The 24,055-nt window shown below is 49.7% G+C and overlaps 1 protein-coding gene across 1 annotated transcript in view; it reads left to right on the forward strand.

The window, feature by feature from the left end:
- The window catches only part of BLMH (bleomycin hydrolase), a 42,511-nt gene extending 26,191 nt beyond the window's left edge, over window positions 1-16,320 (forward strand). The window contains exons 11-12 of the mRNA XM_041000375.1: window positions 539-608; window positions 15,361-16,320. Of these exons, the coding sequence (XP_040856309.1) occupies window positions 539-608; window positions 15,361-15,512 (222 nt within the window). The 3' untranslated portion in view covers window positions 15,513-16,320. The remainder of the gene's footprint in view (window positions 1-538; window positions 609-15,360) is intronic.
- Window positions 16,321-24,055: the final 7,735 nt, after the last annotated feature.

The following is a 24,055-nucleotide window of genomic DNA, read 5'->3' on the forward strand; positions in this document are numbered from 1 at the left end:
ATGCCTGAAAATTGTTGTTGTTGTTTTAAGTTAAATCAATGAAGGTAGAAAAAGGAATGCAGAACTTGCAAGTCTTTGTTTTGAAATGGTCTTTTTGCTTTTGTGTTGCCATTCAGTTTGTCATATATTAAATTCAGTATTTGTGTAACTAAGTAAAAGAACGCATTTGCATTGTATCAGACTTGGTTTCCCTAAGTATGATGAGAATGTATTTGCTTTGTTTTACTTCTGTTTTTAAAAACTCAGACCAGATCTTTGACCCATAAATATGGTGGGATTCCTTTGTGAAGAATACCAACTGATTAAAAACAGACTCTTGGCTTCAGATGGCATTCACTGCCTTTGGTAATTTCAAAGATTTTGTGTTCCTTCACTAGGTAGCATTTTGCATGCTTATTTTCTGTTTAGAATGTAAAGGGAAAGAGCATCTGCTACTGTGTTTTACCTCCGGGAATGCAGACTGCTTCTGCTGAAGGATCCCTGGTACCCCCTCAGGGAGACTCCAGCTTCCGACTGTGCCCTGTCCAATCTTTTGCAGGATGATCGGGACGGTGTATTTGTGAAATGGAGAGTGGAGAATTCGTGGGGTGAAGACCATGGCCACAAAGGTGAGCTTAATTTAATAACACTGACTTGATATGACTTGGATCAGCTCTAACACCCTCCTGTACAGTGTGCACGATTAATCAGTAATTGATTCCTTTCACTAGGGTTTTTGACAGAGAAAAAAAAAAAAAATGAGCATCTGGGTTGCCCCAGGAGTTCAGTGTGCTTGAATTCCCAGGTTGACAGACCTGTGTGCTAGCATTCCTCCAGACTGTGCTGGCGTTCCTCGCCTTCCTTGTGCCAGAGCCACCTGGCTGTGATTCGGGTGCCAGGAGGTTGCTCGGTATTTAGCACTGTCAGGTAAACTTCTTCCTGCTATTGCAGAGTTCTAAAGGATGAGAACCCTGCTGAGCAGAACAGAATTTGCAAGGCAATTTCTTTAGGCATTTATTAGAGATCTTTTAGAAGCTGTGAAGTATGAAGAGAAGAATGATCTAGTTATTATTTAGAATGTTTTTGTGCTAGTAAGTCAAACCTCTAGCAAAATTACGAGTGCACTATAGTAATGCATGCTGGCATGTGGCACAGTCTGGTTAGGGTGCCGCCTCCGATGCTGAATCCCATTTCAGAGTGCAGGTGTCAGTCCCAGCTGCTCCGACTCCTCTCCAGCATCCTGCTAATGTATGTGGGAAGGCAGTAGGAGGTGGCCCAAGTGCTTGAGCCTCTGCATACACGCATGAGACCAGGGTAGAATTGCTGGCTGCTGGCTCCTGGCTTCAGCCTATCCTGCTGTGGCTATTGTGGCCATTTGGAGAGTGGACGGAATATCTCTCCCTCTAACTCTGCTTTTTAAACAAATAAATAACCATTTTAAAAACAGATTATAGTAATTAGGCTAAAGTCAGACATATATGAATTATAGAAAGATTAAAGCTATAGATAACATTTAAAAATTTAAAACTTTTTTTTAAACAAATTATTTTTTTGTTTTAATTGATTTATTTTTATTGCAAAATCAGACACAGAGAAGAGGAGAGACAGAGAGGAAGATCCTCTGTCCGATGATTCACTCCCAAGTGACCACCACGGCCAGTGTTGTGCTGATCCAAAGCCAGGAGCCAGGAACTTCCCCCAGGTCTCCCATGTAGGTGCAGGATCCCAAGGCTTTGGGCTGTCCTCCACTGTTTTCCCAGGCCACAAGCAGGGAGCTGGATGGAAAGTGGAGCAGCAGGGATATGAACCGACGCCCATATGGGATTCCAGCACATGCAAGGCGAGGCTTCAGCCACTGAGCCATCATACCAGGCCTCTGTTACTCGTTTTTAAAAACTCTTGTTTAACTCCTGTTAGTCTGAGCTTTGAACTTAGCAGGATGCTAATATGCTGATTGAAAAGCACAAGCGCTTACATGATGGCCAGATATGTCGTTGCTGATCTTTGCATCTATCCATGGGGATGACTATGGGTGGGTTTTGGCCAACTGCCCTGGGAGCCACTGTGAACTTGGCCAGCTGGGTGTTCATATGCAGACACACACTGGTGCCCTGACTGCATTTTCTTCATCACCACATGGTTACATGTCTTCCTCCGGGTATTTCTAAACTTGCTCTGGGATTACAGAGGTACTTGATAAGTGTTACGAATCAGAGCAAAAGTGTTCAAGTTAGTGATCTTTTTAGACGGTAGATTTTGTTTTTAGACAGATATATGTTGTGATTCGATAGAGAAGAGTTTAAATCTCAACAAAGCTAGCAGAAGGATTAAAAATAACTCGCAGTTTAGTTAAGTCTAAGAAATATTATTTGTAGTAACCTTAAGATGCTGAATTGTAAAAGTTTTTCTGTGGCTTCAGACCAATCTCTGTGACTTATCTTTAATTTCTGGTCAAATGTAGTTCCTGTAATTGTGTGTATCACTCAGATTAGCATCTAGTAAGAGGGCTAAGAATACAGTTTATCTAGACAAACTTGAACCCATCTGCTTTTTTTTTTTTATAATGTGTTTTTCATCTGCAAAAACCACTGAGTGTGTAATGTTGTAATGCCTGTTTAAGGTAGTGTAAACACTTGAAAACACAGGAATTTGTTGTGTGTCATGAGTCCTCATTACTCTGATCCAAATACCTGCTCTTTGAGGGGGTTCTGGGCCTCTCTGCTATTTTTTCTCCATTCCACAGTCCTGTACTACTCAGTGGAGTTGCTTCTGCCGACTTGCTCACTGCATCTTCATGTTGAGAGAACTGGGTCTTGGTCCTTACAAACCGCCTGTAATTCTTGGTGAATCCCATAACTATCTAGTCAAGATTAAGCTGATGTTTTTACTGTTCCCAGATTACTGAAATGCCTGAGATTATACAGAGCAGGGCATTTCAGTAGAGCCAAAAGATAAGACATTGAACTGGAGTGGGGGCAGGGAATAGTCCATTCAAAGCCAAAATAAATTATTCTCCTGTATATCTTGGTAATGTTCTTTCTGACTTAACAGGAAGGAAGGAAAGAAAACATGATCTAATTTAATTGGCTCAGTTGGCCTGCCCTTAGGAGAGCCGGTAGTGTGCTGCTCTGTGTTGGTCATCTGTGTGTCCAGCTGCTGGGCCCTCTAGCTGTCATCTCAGTGGGCTTCGGCAGGCAGGACTCCTGTGTGTGCTCGCCCAGGAGACAGGACTACCCTCAACAGCATGCTGGGATTTTGTTTCTGTAGATAACATTGTTAACAGTTTGTTACTATTCTCTTTGGGATTTCTGTCTGTTGAAACTGTTATTTCTGGAAAGGCAGTGCCAATTTTACAGGCTGGAGGTAAATAGAGTGGAGATGCATGGTCCTCCTGCCCCTTGCCCTCTGTCCAGTTCTGGATGTAGTCTTCCCTGTTAGTCATGTCTGTGGCCCCTCCTGTTAGGTAAATCAAATCACCTGTTTCACAAAATGGGCAGAAATTGCGCTCTGATCAGGAGAAACATAAATAGGAAAGCAAATGCACCAAGTAGGTTGCCCTCATCAGTGAATTCTGGAATTTATAACCGAGGTACTGAAAACCGAATGTGTAGCTCCCAAGTGTAACAACATGGCTTTCTCTTTTCCCTTGCTTCTTGAGATGCTTGAATTTTGTGCCTTATTTATGAATCATATCAGAATTGGGTTACTTGAGTAGATGAAGTAGCTCATCTTGGAACTTAATATGCTATCTTCATTTGAAAAAATTGAGCAAATATTTTGTGTAATATTTAATAAATTAAAATATAGAACATAGTTTGATTCCTTTCATTCTTAGTCAGAAATTAATCTGAAAAGATCATAATCTTTAAGCCAAAGATACCTGCAGCTTTCCCCACTAAGTGACAGGCTCACAGTTACAATCTGGAGAGTCTGACACGAGAGCCGGTTTTCTTAACCACTGTGCTGTGGTTTCTCTTAGCCCTTCTGTTAGCGCCAGTTCAGTATGACCAGAAGCAGTGACTAGAAAATCATACGGGATGCAGGTTTACCAGCACACGGTGTGTTAGTCATCTGTGCCACAAAACCAGCCTCAGTCCATCTTTTAATGCTGCCTCAGTTTCTCAGGATGCTGAGTAACACAACTTTTAAGTGAGAGCAGTTGTTGACACTGTTTTTCACCTCTGAAGTGTTTACCAAAGGCAAATCTTTATGTGTTTAAAATTTTTCTTCTTCTTTGCTGTCTCTCCTGCTCTCTGTATGTCTGACTTTGCAATTAAAAAAAAAAAATACATATCTTTCAAAAAAAAAAAAAAGGATGGGGCCCGGCATGGTGGCTAGCACCTGGAGTCCTCACCTTAAATGCGCCAGGATCCCATGTGGCCGCCGGTTCTGGTCCCAGCAGCTCCGTTTCCCATCCAGCTCCCTGCTTGTGGCCTGGGAAAGCAGTAGAGGACGGCCCAAAGCATTGGGACCCTGCACCCACATGAGAGACCTGGGGGGGAAGTGCCTGGCTCCTGGCTTTGGATCGGCACAACACTGGCCATGGCGGTCACTTGGGGAGTGAATCATCAGACAGAGGATCTTCCTCTCTGTCTCTCCTCCTCTCTGTATATGTGACTTTGCAATAAAAATAAATAAATCTTTCAAAAAATAAGTAAAAGTTTTCTCTGCTTATTTCCATTTTGGATCAAGATGAGTTTTTCATTTTTCAAATTGCCTTTCTACATTTCAGATACTCTAACATTGGAAATTTTTTAACCTACATTTTTTTTTCTTGTTGTCTTGTTTTCTTATAAAATACTCTTTGTTCTTGATTTTGTTTTAGTAATGTTTCCAGAAATCTTTGTAAAAATGGGCTTTTGCTGATTTCAGAAAAAAATGTATAGAGCATTAGCTGTTAATCTAGAAACAAGTATGGTGAGCATCTTGTGTCATTTCTGGGCTTCTGTCGCTCCCTAAGCATCAGCACTGTGATTTGGGCCATGGTATGTACAAAGCTTAGCCACATGAGTCGTTACATAGTGCAGGCTTCTAGCCTGGCAGGATGCCACAGCTCACTCAGAGTCCTTGGCTTCAGTTCCTCAGCCCAGCTGCCTACAGTACAAACCCTGAGAGGCGGCAGTGGTTGCTCAAGCCATTGGAGACCTGGATGGAGCTCCTGGCTCCCAGGTTCCACCCTGGCTGTTGCAGGTATTTGAGGAGTTAATCAGCAGGCAGGAGCTTGCTTTCCTTCCTTCCTTTTTCCTTTTCTTCCTTCCTCTTAAGTGAATAAAAGACTCATCGTATCCCTCAAACAAATGCTATTTTGCAAAACTAGGTGGGTGAAGAGACAGTCAATAGGTGTTATTGGTTATGTATCTTGGACAGTAATTTCTTCCCTAGATTTCACATTTCTGTGAATCACTATAATGGACAACTAACTTATGAGGTTCTGCAGTTTGTCTAAATATACTTGTCAAATGTATGGAAGCATTTTCAGACTATATACTGTCCAACAAATGAAAAATTGTATTTTTTGTTTGTTTTTGGGTTTTTTGCTTTCTATTTTATTTGAAAGACAAAGAGAAATACGGAAAGTGTTCTTCCATCCTTATTCACTGACCGGTTGCCAATGACAGCCAGGACTGGGTCTGACCAAAGCTGGGAGGCCAGCGACAGCCAGGACTGGATCTGGCCAAAGCTGGGAGGCTGGTACTCAGTCTGGGACTCAGGTGTACAGTTAGCAAGAAATGGTTTCGAAAGTGTTGGACTCAAACCAGGCACACTGATATGGGGTGTGGGTGTCCCAGGCAGCAGCCTGACTGCAGTAGGAAATGCCCCAAATCAAGGAGTGTGTTGACTATTTCATGTTTCTGGCAGAGGTAACTCCACACATGCGGCTGCCTAGCATCTTGCCTCATAAAAATCCAGCATTTAATGTGTGTGCGCGTTTACTCCACCTCACAGCATTAAAATCACTTAGGATATATACTTGTTAATGACACCCTTGTTTTATGTGCAAGACAAATTTGGGGGGTTGCTTATTCAGTTTAACTTATTCAAATCAGAGAGAATTCAGGTGTCTTAGTTTGACAGAGTCTGTCTTATAAAAGTCAGTTATTTTGCAAATCTGAGATTTAGGCTTGTATTTGCAATATGGATATTTAAGTCATAGGTGGTATTTAGCTGAATTTACTAAAACAAGAGTAAATTATCTAAGTCACTTTGCTAAGGGAGTGCAGTGGTACTGGAGAACATGGGCTTCTTCCTTCAGTCCACTCACAAGCACTGTGTTTTCACCCAAGTCTTGCAAGCTATTTGGTTAATAAAGAAGCTCAAGAAGAGTCATCTTGAAAATATTCAGATATCCACTCTTTTCCCCAGCCTGGAGAGACATGAAAACTCTCAGAGGTGACATGATAAATTATCTTGTCCTTTTCCAGGAAATCAGAAACCTCTGAGGCTTCGGCTGCAGGGAGAAATCCCCTTATCTTTATTGTAGAAGGGTGTGTATGAGGGCGATGTGTGTGTGTGCAAGCACCCACACATGCATTCCGCTATGGAGAGGACCCTCAGTTCTCCCCAAGCTGTTCCCAACATGTGAGACTCCCTACTTCCCCTTCTGGGGAAGAGCTGTCTTTTTAATTTATAATTTTTGTTCATTTTAATTGGAAAGGCAGAGGTACAGAGAGAAGGAGAGACAGAAAGAAAGATTTTCCATCTTCTGGTTTAACTCCCCACTCCCCAAATGGCTGCCACAGCTGGAGCTGAGCTCACATGAAGCCAGGAGTTTCTTCCAGGTCTCTCATAGAGTTGCAGGCTCCCAAAACTTTGGGCCGTCTTTTGCTGCTTTCCCAGTCTACAAGCAGGGTGCTGGATGGGAAGTGGAGCAGCCAGGATATGAACTGCTGCTTATAGGCAGAGGATTAGCCAATTGAGTCATCATGTGACGACCCAAGAAGAGCTGTCTTACACGTCCCATTGTTCCAGCCCCGGAACTCTTAAGAATTCAGTTCCCTATGTGTGCTACCATGCTGCAGGCTTCCTGGCTAGATGACCTGTAGTGTGGACTGAATTCTGTGAGAGAAAGCAGTGTAGGTGGCTGGGACTAGTGCTGAGGAAAAACCATTAGCAGTAACATCCACTCCCATTTATTGATGGGATGCAGGGAACCGTGCACAGGCCGTGGTGCACTGAGGGTCTCTGCGCCTTGGAGAGACTTACCTTGTACACTTGAGACACGAAATGGGGATTTGAGAAGGGCTGAGATGTGACAGAAGTGGTATTCATGGTGTGCTCCTCGGACTGTAAGATTCAGAATAAATAGACCGAGAAAAGCAAAGGGATAATTTCTCAAAGAAGGCAGCTGACAGAGAAAGAGGGCAAACAAAATCAGGGAGGGCCCTCTCTGAGGGAGAGACAAGAAGACAAAGAAGCTGCGCTTATAGATGAGGGTGAGGGGTGGAGAGAGCTCCTCTGGAACCAGGGACTGAGTGGTGTTGGGAGAGCAGACAGGTGGAAACAGGGTCCATTGGAAAAGGGTTTGAAACTGGGAACTTTGAAAGGGGAAACGGCTCAAGCACAGTATCCTACAGGGTGTGGCATCACAGCACATTAATACTCAGTCCCTTTTGCTGCTGGGTGCTAGGGGTCAGGGGCTGGAAGTGGGCAGGAAACATGCTGGGACACTGAAGGCTTTAAATGCTGCTACCTGTAGTACATTGCCAAGAGCAGAAGGTAAAAGAAATGAACAAAGACGGAGTGCAGAACAATGTTAAGGTGAGACCACAAGGCCAATGCTGAGGGACTGAACTGTAAGGGCTCTTTGGGGGTTCTCCAAGGGTGAATGGAATTTTAGGCTGTGGCATCTTTCAGATGGGACAGAGGTCACCAGGGACCTGGGCATGAATGTGCCATTTGGAGCACACTTTGGATAGGGCACAGAAGACAGGCTGAGAAGCAGCGTGGCCTCCATCTGTGGAGCTCCTGCAGGAGGATGGCTTGGCATGAAACTGGAGTAGTGACGATTCAGGAGTCAGAGAGAAGTCATTGGGTTCAAGTGGGCACCAGGCAGAGCCTTGGATAACATCCCAGTTTGTGCTCTCCTCCCCTTAGTCCCACATCAAAGATCCTGGCAGAGTTGTGTGTTCTGGGGTTTGCGTAGGCTGTGCTCACTGGTCCAGGGAGAGAAGGACTCAGCCCAGCACGCACAGGCTCAGTCTAGGGATGTGTCCTTGAGTCAGGTACACTTCTGTCTCAACCTTGCTGGGGGTTGATGGGAGGAAAAATACAAGCCACACCCACAGCCAGCTCCTGTCCCCCACATGTCTGCTTTGTACTGACCCAGGAGACAGCATGTTCTCTGGCCTCAAGTAATATCCGGCCTCAGGAGTATCTCTTATCAGCAAGCAGTTCTGAGCAGGAACTGGCTTTGGTGTTTACTCAGGAAGGGAAGAGAAGCCTTTCTCAGTCCCTGTGCCCCATCTGTCATGGTCCCAAGAGAGTTTTGGGTCCCTTCCCTGGCTTCCTGTGCTGTTCCTGCTGTCACCCATGACCTGTGCTTAGGGCACATGGCATCTCCTGAATACCTCATAAATGGACCTTGCAGCGCCTGGGAGCCTGGCTGTTCATGTGGGATCTGTGAGTTGATGCAGTCAGTTGCAGACACTGGGGCACTGGAGCTAGATGCACTACTCCTACCTGTTGCCGCCATCACTCCCAGCCAAGCCTCTGCCACTGAGCAGCCAAGAACATGGCTGACTGAGTGACCCTAGCAGTGACGGCCCACCCTGCCTGCCCCAGTGTGCTGTGTGGATTCAGATCTAAACAGGTAAGACCTGTGAAATTGCATTGTCAAGTATAAGCTCCCCATGGCACTGGTAGATTTGTGTGTATGTATATCTTTTCTGAAGTGCCATTCTTCTAGTAAATTATAAAATCACCTTTTCCAAAAGGTGCACAGAGAGGGATATTGTTTCCACGTGTCACCCTCTGCTGTGTTTCTCCTCCCTGTTCAAGTCACCATTTCTTTCAGTTTCTGGATTATAATTGCCTTTATTAGTACAAATAATATGTAACCTCCTTGTCGCATGTAGCAGCAGTTCTGGGACTTGGTTGTGGCTCACGTTAGGAGGCATTTCCCTAGCAGGACGTTCCCACATCTGTCCAGTTTCACTGTCTCCCATTGTCTGGACCTGACCATGGTTCATCTAGTTAGTTCCTTTTGCTAATGGTACTTGGGTCATTTCCAGTCTTTTGCTATGACAGACCATGTTACACTGAATTATTATATCTGTGCAGCCCTTAGGACATCCTGTTACTCATCCTTCAAAACACCTACATGCTGGGGAAGGCAGTATGGCCCCGGGGAACTGAGCTGTCGCTTAGGACTCCCGGCATCTTTTATCAGAGTGCCTGGGAACAAGTCCTGCCTCCACTCCCAGTCCAACTTCCTGCTGGTGGCCCTGGCAGGCAGTGAATGACGGCCCACGGAGTTAAGTTCCTACCACCTGTATTGGAGATTCCGAGGCAGTTTCAGGTTCCTGACTTGGCTTTGGGTGGCCTGGCCCATCCCTGGCTGTTGGCAGTCATTTGGGGAGTGAACCAGTGGATGGAAGATTGATCACTCTCCCCTTCTTCTATCACTCTGGCTTTCGATTAAATAAGTCCACAAAACAGTAGATAAAGGGGCCAAGCCACTGTCTGTGCCGCCAGCATCTCAGCTGAGTGCCGGCTAGTGTCCTGCTGTCCCTTTTCTGACCCAGCTCCCTGCTGATGTGCCTGGGAAGGCGACAGGGTGGCTGAGGTGCTTGAGCCCCCTGTGCAGCCACATGGAAAGAGCTCCCGGTGCCTGGCTTCAGCCCCAGCCATTGTGGCCATTTTGGGGAGGGAGCCCTTGGATGGAAGACCTCCAGCTTGTTTTTGTCCCTCCATCTCTGTAACTCTGCCTTTCAAGTAAATTAATATTGTTTTAAAAATAATAAATACATGCGTTCAGTTAGAACACATGCGCCTCTTGATTTCGGTGGAGAAGAGGTGATCAGACAGCGCATGACTCAGTAGTGTCCGCGCAGGTGCTGTGCAGCTGTAGCTGTCACAAAGGACCGTGGCTGGTGAAGGGGGCCGAACGTGTTTATGATTTTCACCAATATTACCAAATTCTGCTTCCTTAGGGTTGTGTCATTTTGCACATTTACAATATATCAACTGTGGCATAGTGCGTTAAGCTGCCTCCTGCAGTGCTGGCTGCCATGTGGACACCAGTTCAAGTCCTGGCTGATCAGTTTGCATTCCAGCTCACTGCTAAGGTGCCTGGGAAAGCATCCAAAATAATTTTATTATGTACTAAAAGAATGACATTTCAGAAAAGAAGTGGGCCTGTGCACCCACATGGGAGACCTGGACCTTTCTCTCTCTGTAACTCTGTCTTCTAAAGTGTCACTGTTTAATTATCTGTTGGATTTGCCTGTGTTGAAAGCTGGCTAATGCCGATGCAGTAGTGAACGGTGAAGTTTCTCATTGAGACAGTGTTTTTTTACATTTTTATCACGTGTTCCTTTTTTTTTTCATTTTTCATTAAACGCATAAAAATGTTTGTATATGTAGTTCAAAGGGTAGAAACCAATAAGGAAAAGATTGATAAATTCTGACTTCGCAAAAACAAAAAATGTTAGTAGTCTAGGAAATATAAACTAAACTAGAAAATTACATAATAGGAAACATACAACCAATACAAATATATAATATGCTGTTATTGATCAGTATGAGAAAAGTAAATACAGCAAGATAGGCATAGGGCCCAGCGTGATAGGGCCCAGCACATGCAAGGTGAGGACTTTAGCCACTAGGCTGCAGTGCTGGACCCAAAAATTAAGTATTTAAAAATTAAAGATTTTAAACAGTATGGAAAGAAGTGAATTGGGAAAGCTGCATATGCTGTACATAAATGAGTTTTATGTCTCATTTTTATGAAATACATAGAATCTATATAGTTGCTTTATCAAACAATACATACATATAAATTTGAATAGAGCTTATCCCAAGGTGGTGGAATTGTAAGAGATTTTAAAATTGTCGTCTCCTCCTCCTCCTCCCAAGTTTGCAAAATCTTTATAATCACAAATTATGTGGATAGTGTTTAAGGTATTTAAATAAATAAAGGTAAATAATGTTGTGGTCAGGTCAAGTTAGTGCCCCCTCTTCCCCAGAAGCCCACGTCGCATATCAGAGAACCCCATGTCTGTTTCTGATCCGGCTTCCTGCCATGGATACCCCGAGAGATGGGCAATGGCCGGAATGCTGGGGATGCTGACACCTGCTTGGGAGATGAGGACGGAGCTCGGGGCTCCTGGCGTCAGCCTGGCTGTTGCAGGGATTTGGAAAGTGATTCAGAAGGTGGTAGGTCCTCTCCCTCCCCGTCTCTTCTGCCCTTCAAATAAAAATATACTTAAAAAAAAAAAAAAAAAAAAACCACTGTAACATTTCAGAAATCTGAGGGGGAAAAAAAAATCTCAGGATTCTCATTTGTTACTGCTTTTTACCACTGTCCAAGTGCACCTGTGTCGGGCACAGCTGGACAGGATGGTGTCAGGTGGACATTCTTTCAAGTTGCTGCATGGGCTGTGCAATCTCAGTTAAATGAGTAAATGAACACAAGCTAAGCACCAGGTGGTTTTCGCTTTCTTTCCTGGGAGCTTTTTGCAGCCTGAACCATGCTTTCTTCTCATGGACAAAAGTGAAAGATGGCCAGTGTCTGAATGAGGCCTCAGGAATCCAGCCGCCTTAGGTCCATGCTGCTGGGAGGAGGCGTTAGAGCAGCTCACAGAGCTCGTCTTGGAGGGCCTTTTGAAAAATTCCAAACATGCAGGCACGCACAGAGTAACCACAAATAGTTTGTTAGTGAGGTAGTGTGCTGCGCAGAACAAAGACAACAAAAATACAAACTTTCAAGTTCATGAATCACAGTCTGTTTGTCACCGTCATCTGGTCTGAGCGGTCTGAATGTTAGATTTCTGTAGAATTTCGGGAAACTGTTTCCCCCAGTCAGGGTTTCCCTTCCCTAAACTGTTTGGAGCGTGTCTCGCCCACGCTGTCTGCGGCCACGTCCACAGACACGGCTGCTCCATGCTGGCCTGCCTCTGCCCTCCCTCTGTGGAGTCACTGCTGACGTCTCTAAGGGCCCTCCACTTGCTTTGTCTCACTGCATATACAGAAGACAGTAAAACTTAAGCAAAATTGAATTCCACTGTATTCTTTCTGAAGTTGGCTTTGTTTATCCATGAGTCTGTTTCTCCAAGTGTGACCTGGGGTCCTTGGGAGCAGGTGTGTGTTTTCTTTTCCTTGGTCTGCTGGGATGGCCCTTTCTCTACAGTCCGTGAACTTGAGGGCCAGGGGCTGCAGCCTCCCTCAGATCCCGGCAGCCACGGAGTGGGTTGCCAGCTTCCATCTCCCGCCGCACTCCCTCGGGCTCAGGCACGCAGATACTAATCTTCCCAAACTCTGTGCCGTGTCAACAGTTACAGCTGCCTCAAGGCCATTATCTACTCAGGGTGCAATTACTCAGCAGCCACCTGGCCAGGGAGGTATTTGTGGGCCCCAAAGAACTCATATCCTGAAGAGAGGGAGACTCATCCAGGCAGCGCGCTTCGCAGCAGGGACATTGAAAAGGGTGGGTTACGACTGATAGGAGTTTTCATTTGTGAGGACTTAATCTGATCTGCTTGTGGAACAAGATAGTGTAGATGCACTGGTTGTCCATTTTCTCTGGACAGACTTTGAAGATTCATTTGATTGGTTGGTGATAGTATTGTTAGGAGGACATAGAACTTTATTACATGAGTCTGCCTCTCTGCTGGCCTTGCTGCCCACAGCCCCTGCGAGGGCAGCTGCATCCAGCCTGTGCTGTGGGGAGGGCAGGAAGGCTGAGGCCTCAGATGGTGTGGTGTGTGGCCATCTGGTCACTTGCTCACTGGAGGCGCCTTCTGAGAGAAGATGTCAAGGTCCCCAGAAAGTACTTTCTTGGGGTACAGTGGGAAAAGTTATTGTCCAACCCTTCAACTGATGGGAACCTGGCAGGGCTGGGTGAGGGACTTGGGTGGGTAGTCAGGACAGCGAGCAGAACACCACAGTCCCAGCGTCAGCTGTATCCTCCCTCCCAGAAGAGCCTGTGCCGACAGAGGCCACAGGGCAGCTCCCAGGGCACTAGTGTTTGGTGTGTACACGCACTGCCACCTCAGGACAAGGGTCAGCTGCCCAGCTGCACTGGGCACAGGTGGCCTCACCCAGGCAGTCGAGTCTTCTGGCTAGGTACCGTCCTGTGCCACATCTTTTAGGAAACCAGGTTAGCTGTACCACTATGTTGTCTTTAGTTTTGAGAGCAGAGATTTTCAAGGTATGGACTGAGGCCCCCGGGATTCTCGGGATTCTCGGGGTTCTGTTGTGGGCTATGCAAGGTCTTCCCCTCAGCAGCTTGTCTGAGGCCAGGCTGTCGTCATCAGCTTCAACCAGAACAGCCTACTGCAGCGCACTGAACACCGGACACAAGCCAGACATGGGGCAGAAACAAAGATCACTTGTGTGACTGAAAAACTTTAGTTTTAGAAAATATAATCATTTTCCTAAAAATGTATTACTTACATTAAAATTTTTTTTAATTTTTGTTTTAAAATTTAGAACTGTTTATTTCAAAGGCAGAGAAACCGGTCTACCCCTTGATTTCACTCCCTAGTTGCCCACAGTGGCCAGGGCTGAACCAAGCCAAAGACTGGAACCAGGAACTTGATCCAGATCTCCCACATGGGTGGCAGGGGTCCCAGGACTTGGTCATCCCCCATTGCCTCCCAGGGTGTGCACTGGCAGGAAGCTTGACCAGAGAGCCAGAGCCGGTCCCTGGACCCGGGCACTCCAATGTAGGATCAGGACCAGCTGATCTTCTTCCTGAGATAGTAGGTTCTACTTCCTGCTGTAATTTCTAGTACAGTGAACATCAGTAGATACGGCGTGCCTAACCAATGTTTTGGGAGCCTCAGTATAAAGAGGTCCAGAAGCTGGAGAACGCTGTACAGCTGCACCCTCTGGGGACAGATAGCTACATCCTCTCCCCTTCTCTTAGTCTTCTGGGATAGGGAATGGGCAGGCCTAGGTTTATACAGACAGTGGCTAATAGGTAGCAGGTGCCAGATACGGTAAGGTGGTGGGGGTGGGAGGATGCTGGGTCCTGTCAGTTCTGTGATGTAAGTGCAGGGCTCCTGTGAAGCACAGTTCTGTGCTGTGTCCCCTCCCTGGCACAATAACCCATCCTTGTTTCACATATGCTCAGTATTTACACTCTTGAATGTTAATTTTGCTCTTCGTATTAGCAAGGACTTAGGTGAAGCATTCTTGCCGTGTGAGTTTATTCAGAGCGCTTGTCAGAAGCGAGCCTGTGTGGTCAGCATGAAGCCCAAGACACGGGTGAATCTTGTGATGGGAAGAGTCAGGCTACTCAGATGGCCCCCTCACGACCCCCACATCGTGCCCTCCCAGCCCAGTTCTCACTTGGGGTGTTGGCAGGAGTTTCTGGGTACAGCTGGAGCAACCCCCCTGAATCCCAGGCCCATACTAGAAGGGGTAACATGAACAGCTTGTCGCATCTTCCAGTTGGACCTGGTCCTCCTCACAGACTCCATCCTGGGAGCTCAGGGATGGTGGGACCATCTGACTCACCCAGTCCCATCTGGACCTTGCGTGTTTACCTGGGCATGTTGACTCTCCCCATCGGGACGGCTGTGGCAGCTACAGCTGGTTGTCACAGGGACGTGGGGCGGAGAGGAGGATGGAGCACAGCTGGGGACAGGCTAAGAACCTGTGAGATTCATCCCTGGGTGTGTCTGTGTGAACATTGGGTCACGGTCAGCAAGGCCACCTGGGAACCTCACCTGAGTGCCTGGGCTCGTCCTTTGGTGACGCTGCCCCTGGATTGGATGAGATTACAGACGAACAAGCCGAAAAACATGTCTAAATGTTGATTTTGTAAAAGGTTCCCTTTTGGATTTTTTCCCCCCACATTTTAATTTATTTGGAAAGCAGAAAAAGATGGGACTCTCCCATCCACTGCTTCACACCCCATATGTCTACCAGTTTAGGAACTGGCCCAGGCTGAAGCCAGGAGCCAAGAACTCAGTCTAGGTCTCCCGTGTGGATGGAAGGGCCCCAGCTGGTTGACCCAGCACCTGGTGCCTTCCTGGGTGCACATGCAGCAGGAAGCTGGAACCGGGAGCAGAGCTGGGAGGTGGCTACAGGGTGTGGGCACCCTATGCAACATTCTGCCAGGCACACCCCGCTGTAAGACTGCTTGAGAGCAGCAGGAAGGGCTGTCCCCGCCCTTTGCCCTCTGACCTCAGGAGTTTTGTGTTCTCCCCCCAGGTTACCTGTGCATGACCGATGAGTGGTTCTCCGAGTACGTCTACGAAGTGGTGGTGGACAGGAAGCACGTGCCGGAAGAGGTGCTGGCTGTGTTGGAGCAGGAGCCCATCGTCCTGCCGGCCTGGGACCCGATGGGGGCCTTGGCCGAGTGATTCTGCCCAGTGCTGTCCTCCTCCCGTGGGACCTGAAGTTGCTGCAAAGGACAGATCCAGGGACTGAAGCCAAAGTTACAGAGGTGACTGTTTCCCCACAGGACACGGTCAGACTTTGGGATTTCCAGTCTCCTCCAGGAATCTCTTCGGGAAAGTGTGCTTTATGCTGAAACAAAATATTCATAAAAAGGGAAAAAAAAAAAACGGGACTATCAGGTCACTGTCTATTTTCTCATCCCCAGCAGCTCAGGATCTCTTAGCATTTTAATCACATGTGAATGTTTGTCTTCACTTGGCACAACGGTTTGATCCAGTGTCTGGGTTCTACTGCGACAGGAGAGGATGAAGTGTATGGGGAGGAAACGCCTAAGGCTCCTTGTTCTTAGCGTAGAGCGGGGGAAGGGTTCCCCATAACCGAGCTCACAGCGCTTCCTGCTGCCCGCCAGCAACGCCGTCCTCCCAGGAGGCAGTCACTGACCTCGCTGTCTCCAGGTGACTTCGCGTGCCTCTCACAGCCCCAGAATAGGAGGTTGACCAGGCCTGACACGATTCCTTCCTGTTGTCCTGAAGCGCGGGGAGCTCAGCTCTACTTGGGTTCAAGCAGAAGCTTAGAGAAAGCTGGGTGAGACAACAGCTGAAACCTTATCATGATCTCAATTGTAATTCTTAGGGGAGCTGTAGCCAAGTGGCTGAACTTCTGCCTCTCTGTCGGATGGGGGTCGGGTGGGCAGAAAAATGTGTTATCCGTTCTTTCTGACAACTAGATGGTGCTGAGAAGCTTTTGAATAAAACACTTTGTTAAATGAGAGCACGTTGGCTCGATCTGGGAAGAGCTTGTTTCGCTGTGAATGGGAGCAGCTGGGTTGAAATACCAGGGCTTGCCTGTTTTCACCCTCCACAGGGCACTCCCCGCGCAGCACCCAGCGCCACAGCTCACCGGACCTGGGCCTCCCATGGCATCATGCTGGCAGAGCCAGGGGCCCTGGGGCCGAGGACATGTCGGGTATGAGACTGGGCCTCATTACACTGAAAGCAGATGTGTGGAGCACCCTGGTCCCATGCACCCATCAGCATCTGTGACCCCTCTAGTGCAGCACCCCAGGAATCTAGCCCAGCTGGCTTCATTGGGCTCACATGCAAGATAAGCAAATTACATAGCGAGCTGGAGGGGTGAAAAGTTCTACAGCAAAACAAAACAGAGCAGCTGTGTGAATGAATGAAGACAGGTCTTATCTGAGAATTCTCCGAAACCAGGAAAGAAAAAATAAACTTCTTGGAAAGTGTATGTATCTGTACATGACCAAGTGGAAATATTTCTGGCTCCTCAATGTATATATCTCCATGGGTTGATTCTAGAACCTTCTGAGGAGGCCAAAATGCACGGATACTCAGATCTGTCATTTAAAACAGCATAGTCTCTGCCTGTACCTTTATAGCCAGTTACTTAAAATACCTGGTTGACACTGTACTGCGTACCAGGAAATCAGTCGTGTCGTGCCAAAGGGGAACGTGTACCCACTGAGTATATATGCAACTTTTTCCAAATTGTTTTAATTTTTTAAATTGTTTTTAAAACTTGATCTTCCTCCCACTTGTTCACTCCTCACGTGGCTGCAGTGGCTAGAGCTGAGCCAATCCAAAGCCAAGGAGCCAGGAGCTTTTCTGGATCTCCCACACGGGTGCAGGGTCCCAGGGCTTTGGGCCATCCTCGACTGCTTTCTGGATGAGAAGCAGAGCAGCCAGGATATGAACTGGCGCCCATATAGGATCCCGGTACGTACAAGGCGAGGACTTTAGCCACTAGGCTACCGTGGTAAGCCCTGTTTTAACATTTTTTTAAGGATCTACTTTTATGTGAAAAGGCAGAGTTACAGAGAGAGAAGGAAAGGTTGATCCTCCATTGGCTGGTTCACTCCCCAAATGGCCACCACAGCCAGAGCTGGGCTTCTCAGAAGCCTGGAGCTTCTTCCAGGTCTCCAGGAATTCCAGCATTTAAGCCTTCCTCTGCTACTGTTGCCAGGCCTTTAGCAGAGAGCTTGATCGGAAGTGGGGCAGCCAGGACTCAAACCTGTTCCTGTACAAGATGCCAGCCCTACAGGCAGAGGCCAGAAGCACTACACCTCAGCGCAGTTACTTTCAACATTTTTTGAAAGGCGAGTGACAGAGGAAGAGACAAAGATCTTCCATCCTCTGATTCACCAGCCACCTCAGCCAGGAGTGGGCCACGCAAAAGCTAGAAGCAAGGAACTCCACCAGAGCGACCTGCTTGGGTGACAGGGTCCCAGATGTTCGAGTCTTCATTCTCTGCCTGCCCAGGTGCGTTAGCTAAGACAAAAGCAGAAAAGCTGGTGCTTGAAGTGAAACTCCAGTACAGGATGCAGGTATTATAAGTGGCTCCTTAATCTCTTGGGCCATTACATCTACCCCAAAATAAGTGTTCATTTCAAGATTATTATTATCTGTTGTTGTTGTTGGAAAGGCAGCTAAGATTTACGGAGGAAAGGAGAGACCAAGAGAAAGATCTTGTATTAGCTGGTCCACTCCCCAAATGATCACAGTGGCCGCAGCTGAGCTGATGCACAGCCAGAAGCCAGGAGCTTCTTCCAGGTCTCCCACAAGCTTGCAGGGTCCCAGGGCTTCAGGCCATGTTCTGTGCTGCTTGCCCAGGCCATGCGCAAGGAGTTGGATGGGAAGTGAAGCAGCTGGTAATCTAATAGGCACCCATATGAGATTCTGGCACTTGCCAGGTGAGGTTTTAGCCATTGAACCATTGCACCAGGGTCCCAAATGAAGCAAATCTCTGGCATCACATAAAACACACACAAGATTTAAAAGAGGATGTTATAGATGCTGCAGATACTCCTAACTACTAAAAGCAACAGAAACAAGATTATTTAGGAGCCATGAACACGCAAGCTCAGAAGGGACAGAAAGGGAGAGAGCAATATTTGAAGCTGGAAAGCAGGGGTAGGGAGTCACTGGAAAATGCTGCAGAGATGGAAATTCGAGTCATGAGCCGGTGGTGGCGCAAGTCAGTGAAAAGCCGGTCAATCCCACCTCAAGGCCCCCACCAAGTCCAGATGTGGGAAGACTGGACAGCACGGCCTTGGGGGGAAGGAAGGAAGGAAGGAATACTGAAGGGGTGAGTACTGAATCGGCCTTGGATTGTTTCCCTGCTCCAAACAGCTGGTGAACACGCGTCCATCACAGCAGGAGGAGCCAGTTTCTGGTAGAGAGTAGGGAGAGATGAGGGTGGAAGTATTGCAGGAAGATGTAAGTGGCCTTTATACTGAGTGTGTCCTTGGCCAGCACGGGCTCCCGGAGCCCTGGGACGAGGAGGCTAGAGCTCTTCCCTGCAGAATCTTAAGTGGTCTAAAAAGAGAATTTAGAAGAGAACGTTGGTACAGCCGAAAGAATTATTTCATGAGGCTGACATAACCTTGAGGATAGGTTTAAAAAACAAAACCAAAACAAACAACGAAAAAAACACCTGTTGATCTCACTCAAAACAGACACAAAAGTCCTCAGCTAGAGCCAGCACCGCAATCTGTAGCAAAGGCCGTCCTCACAGCAAACTTCACCAAAGCCGATTTCAAACTCGGCGTCCTGGGAGGCAGATGCGATCCAGATAAACGCAGGTTGTGGGGGGGATAGAGCCAAAGTTTCCACCAGAGGGCTGGACTGGGAAAACACGATCTTGAGCAGCAAACTGGCCTCCCTCTTAGCTCCTAATGACGAGGTCACCAGGAGGCACGGTTGATGACTTGGCCCTCTGGGAGGCCCCTGCCAGCCCCAGGCCTCCTCTGAGTCACACTGGTCCAGGAAGCTGAGCTCTGATAAGGAGAATGCCTGCAGGATGTGGCATGACCCCACTTCCCCTGTGTTGTAATTGCTGGGCCTCGGCAGCAAGGTGCTACATTGGCTGTCCACTGTCATTCATGAGGCTGGCTCTTTGCGTGGGTAATTCCAAGTGGGCATCCAGGCCACAACCAGCCCAGAGCCACCGGCTGCTTCTTCAGGCTCCATGGCTTGAATGATGGGAAGTGAGGAACCCACTGGTCAGCGTGGCCCTTCTCCTCTTTCGTAAACCCCATATCCTTTACACCTGGGCCTGGCACCCTCCTTTCTGGGGATGGCATGAACGAGTGCCACTTCTCTGTTTCTCCTGAGAACCCCAGTTCAGTGGATGCTCTGGGCTCTGCAGCTGTCCACCTGAGGCAGACTCATGAACAGGATCCCAAAGGGGGGGGGGTCCCCTGCACCACCAGGGGCTGATCAGGCAAGCAGGTCTCCAGCACCTGCCAGGACACAGGCAGCCACAAGAACACACGGCCTCCTCACCGGGGCTCTGCCCACCTCCAGCCCCTTCCGTGTCCCTGGCTCATCTCCGCCTCCTCGCCATCCCCACTTCCCAAAGCTCCTCCCTGAGGACGAGGCCGTACCTCATCACCTCTTCTCCGTAGACATCCCCACGCTCCCCACCCACTCCACACCCGCCGCTGCCTAGGCTGCCTTCTATATTCATACACTCACTGTTTCTCCCAGTGCACCCTCTGTCCGCTTCCCAAGAGCAGGAGCTTCGACTTGCTCACCCGTGCCCTCTGGGTGTCCGAGTCAGTTGTCGGGCTGACTGATGGAGCCTGCCCCACGCTCTGACAGCCGTCATCAGTTAGAGGTTTGTACATAGATCCGAGTTTGGCTTCCCTAGACGTGCTCTGAGCAGAGAGCCCTGCGGATCTTGCCATTTCAGTGCTCAACCTGCAGGGCAAGGTTCCTCGCAGGTAACTGGTGTTGAGGTAGCAGATGCCTGGAGAGAAAGCCACAGAGGTGTCCCTCTGCCCTCCCACAGCGGGACCTTTGCAGACCTCAGATTAACCAGACCCAGGGAGAGCAGTGTGTGTGTGTGTTGGGGGGGGTGGCTGTCTGTGGCCTTGCAGGGGCTGGCATCCGCCTCAGGGCACAGAACTCATCCCTGGGGAGCCTCCGCGTACAGGCTTCCTAATGGAAATCCTGCTTGTAGGTTAAATAAGGGTGGGAGGCACAGGCTTCTGGCTTGGCAGTTAAGACAGCAGTCTAAGTGCTGTCTTTAAAAAAAAAAAAGCCAAGTGCTTGGGCCCCTGCCACCCACTTGGGAGATGGGGCTGGAGCTCCTGGCTCCTGCCATGGGTAGACATTTGGGGAGTGAGCGAGCCACCAGATGGGAGATATCTGCCTCCCTCTCAAATACATTTTAAAAATTAAAAGGAGGGGGTCTGTGCTGTGGCATAGTGAATTAAGTCACTGCTTGGAGTGCCAGCATCCTCGATGGGCTCCTGCTTGTATCCCGGCAGCCCTGCTTCCCATCCAGCTCCCTGCCTACCATCTGGGAAAGCAGTGGAGGATGGCCCAAAGCCTTGGGATTGTGCATCCACATCCTGGCTCCTGGTTTTGGATCAGCTCAGCCCTGGTCTTTGCAGCCACTTGGGAAGTGAACCAGCAGATGGAAGATACTTCTCTTTCTGCTTCTCTGTAACTCAAATCTCTTTAAAAAAAAATTTTTTTTTTAAGGAAAACATTTAAAAGCAAGAAAAGCTATTTTACTTTTTACAACATACATAAAAAGTATGGCCAAAGATTTCTATGTTGTATTAGCCAAGTGGTAAACAAGGACAGTGGGGCTGTCGAGGCAGCTCAGTGGCAGCTCATGGAGTGCCTCCTCCAGTTCCCCCGGCCCTGAGTGGGAACAGGCCCGTGCTCTCATCTGGAAAGCAGGGTGCACACCGTGAGCCAGGTGACCAAGGTGGCATGGTTTTAAATGAGGGCCTCCACCACCTGCCATGCTGGCTGTCAGAGGGAACCACCGACTGATGCTGACTGACGTCTAACCTCAGCAAACGGGGCTGTCCAGGACCCGGGGCATGGCTCACCCCAAACGGGGGGAACTCTGGGAACCCATGGAGGGGAAGGGGCTGAGAGAGGTGGGTGTGGCATGGTCAGAACAGCGGGAGTAGGTGGGGAATATGGTTTGGATTCCAACGTCCTGTCTCCCAGGTGGAGTCTGCTAAGGCCTGCTGGGGCAGTGATTCTGTCTGCTTCAGGAAACTGCTGCAGAATTGCACTGCGTGCACTCCCCGGGGCTGCAGGGCTGGGCCAGGAACTCCAGGCTGTAGCCTTTGCCCAGCAAACAGCTCCTGCAGAGCTCTTTGGCAGCCCAGGGCAAAGTCTATCTCCTTCCACCTGTCTCCTCAAGACTGAAACTTTGCCTTCCATCCCACGCGCCCACAGCACAGTCACACCCTGGTGGCACCCTGTGGGACCTTCCCTGGAATTCCCTTTCCTTGTTGGTGAGGTCAATAGATATGCATGCTGTCAATGAAACGAAGCCAGATCCCAGGTGAAGGCAGGGATGGTAGTGACCGGGAATGGACCCTAGAGAGAGCCCACAAGGAGGGGTGGGGCTCTGTGCCCTTCACTGTGTAAACAGAGCAGAGGCAGCAGGGACTGATGGCACCCAGGGCATCTAGAGGGCCAGGCCCGGAGCGGCCCAGCTCAACCAAACCTGGTCGCTGGCTTCCTGGAGTTTTCTGTGTGTGTGTGCTTGCATGCATATGTGAATGGCTGGGCGTGTGTGTGTTTGCATACGAATGTCCATGGGTATGTGTGCTAGTATGTATATGTCCCTGGGTATGAGTGTACATGTGTGCAGTGTGGGAGGGTTGTAGACATTTAAACATGTTCCTTGCTTCTTAAGGGAAACGCTGTTGATTGCAAAGCTACACAGCAGACCCTGAGCTCTGCTAGATTTCCCAGCTAATGCTGGTGGAACTGGGATAAAGTATCAGGCTGGGGACCTGGACCGGCTCCTCCTACCCCGAGGGGTCCGTGACCTTTGGCCTCTGCAAGCGCCATCCAGCACCCAGCCCAGGGCTTCCTCTGAGGGAGCCTGGCTAGCATCCCTCCCGATCTGCACCGGCTGGCTCAATCCTAGCTCCCTCACGTGCCCTGCCTGCCCCTGCAGGCTTGGCCCGGTCCAGCTGCACCTCCAGGTCCTGGGGGTGTGGGCTTGGGGTGGACCCAGGCCAGGAAGAAGCCAGGACAGGCATGCACGGTCCCTTGAAGAGACTCGCGCAGAGAGACCTGGGATAAGAACAGGGATCTCTCCAAGGCAGGCGGAGGAAGCGGCCAGGTGCAGGCGGGACTCGATCCACCCCGCGGCCCTGGAGGAAGGGGCGCAGTGATGCGTGTCCCCACCTCACCCTCCGGGAGCTGGGATGTTCACAGATCAAAGACTGGCGGCCACACCCGCAGGGAGTTGGCCGGGTCCACGCGATGCCCTCTCACCCCGGGCACCGCACACAGACGGGGCGGGGCGGGCCTGGGTGTTGGTGTAGAAAGCTCGCGGGACTGCAGAATGGTGCCGAGGAGTCGAGGGCAGGCTGCAGTGGGGTCGACGCAGCCCCCACAGGCCGGGCAGTGAGTGGTCCCGGATCCCCGGGGCTGCGGCTCCCGCCGCTGCAGTCTCCATCACGACCACGAGATGGCGCCAGGTCCCCACGCGCTGCCCGCGGCGCTCACCTGCCACACCTGCGGACGCGCCTTCACCTGCGTCCCGCCCGGGGCCCGCGCGGCTTCCTGGGACCAACTCCTCCCCGTACAAAAACGGCTGCAGCTGCCCCAGAGCTGCTGCCGGAGTTGCTGTTCCCTCCGCGTCTCCGATGTTGCTCCTGCTTCTGGCCTCCCACCGGGAGAGGTAGGTCGGTGACCCCAAGCCTCCCTCCGGTTCCTGCCCCAAGGCCGGTCCCTGAGCCAAGTGAGGCATCTGGTTTTCTGAGCATTTCAAAGTTATTTTGGTGAAACGTTAACGGGACGTGCTTTTTAAAACCCAAGTTTAAAACTATGGGACAACAAGGTGGTTATGGGTTCCTAAACAACGGGCGCCTGTGGGGCCGCTTGGCTGGGCACAGTGCGCGCTCCGAGCTGAGGCGCCCGGCGCACCCAGGGGGACCCAGGATGAGAGGAACCGCGCCCCGGCGTCCCGCAGGCTGGGGGCGGCCAGGGGAGCGTTCCCGGGCTGAGGGAACACGCAAAGGATGCCCGGGGAAAGAGCCAGCGGCGCTGGCCGCGGGGGTCTGGCCAGGTGTCCGTGGTTAGCGAAATCCGTGGCTGCGAGAGCAACCGGACCCCGCCGGCGCCGACGCCTGGTGCGGGAGGGAGCGGAGCTCAGGGCCGGGGCACGGCTGCTCCCCGCGAGCGGGAGGGAGACGACGTGTGGATGGGGTAAGAAGGGGCGTGAGCGAGCTGCGCGCGAGTGTGCAGAGCGAGCGGTGCGTGGGTCTGAGTGAGAGTTGTAGCTTCGAGTGCGAGTGTGGGCAAGCGTGCACGCGCGTGGGGACCGCTGGCGGGACATGCGTAAGGCCCCGTCCGCGAGTGCGGGGCACGCCTCCCCCTCCCCGCTGCAGGGAAACTCAAGTTTATTCGCCGGCACGTGACGCTGGGGCGCGGTGGCGGCTATCAGGAGATCAGACCATGTGAGGGGCTGTGAGTACAAATAGGGCTGGCACGGG

Source organism: Ochotona curzoniae, unplaced genomic scaffold, assembly GCF_017591425.1.
Source record: "Ochotona curzoniae isolate NIBS_2020 unplaced genomic scaffold, NIBS_Ocur_1.0 scaffold_2453, whole genome shotgun sequence".
Lineage (NCBI taxonomy): Eukaryota > Metazoa > Chordata > Mammalia > Lagomorpha > Ochotonidae > Ochotona > Ochotona curzoniae.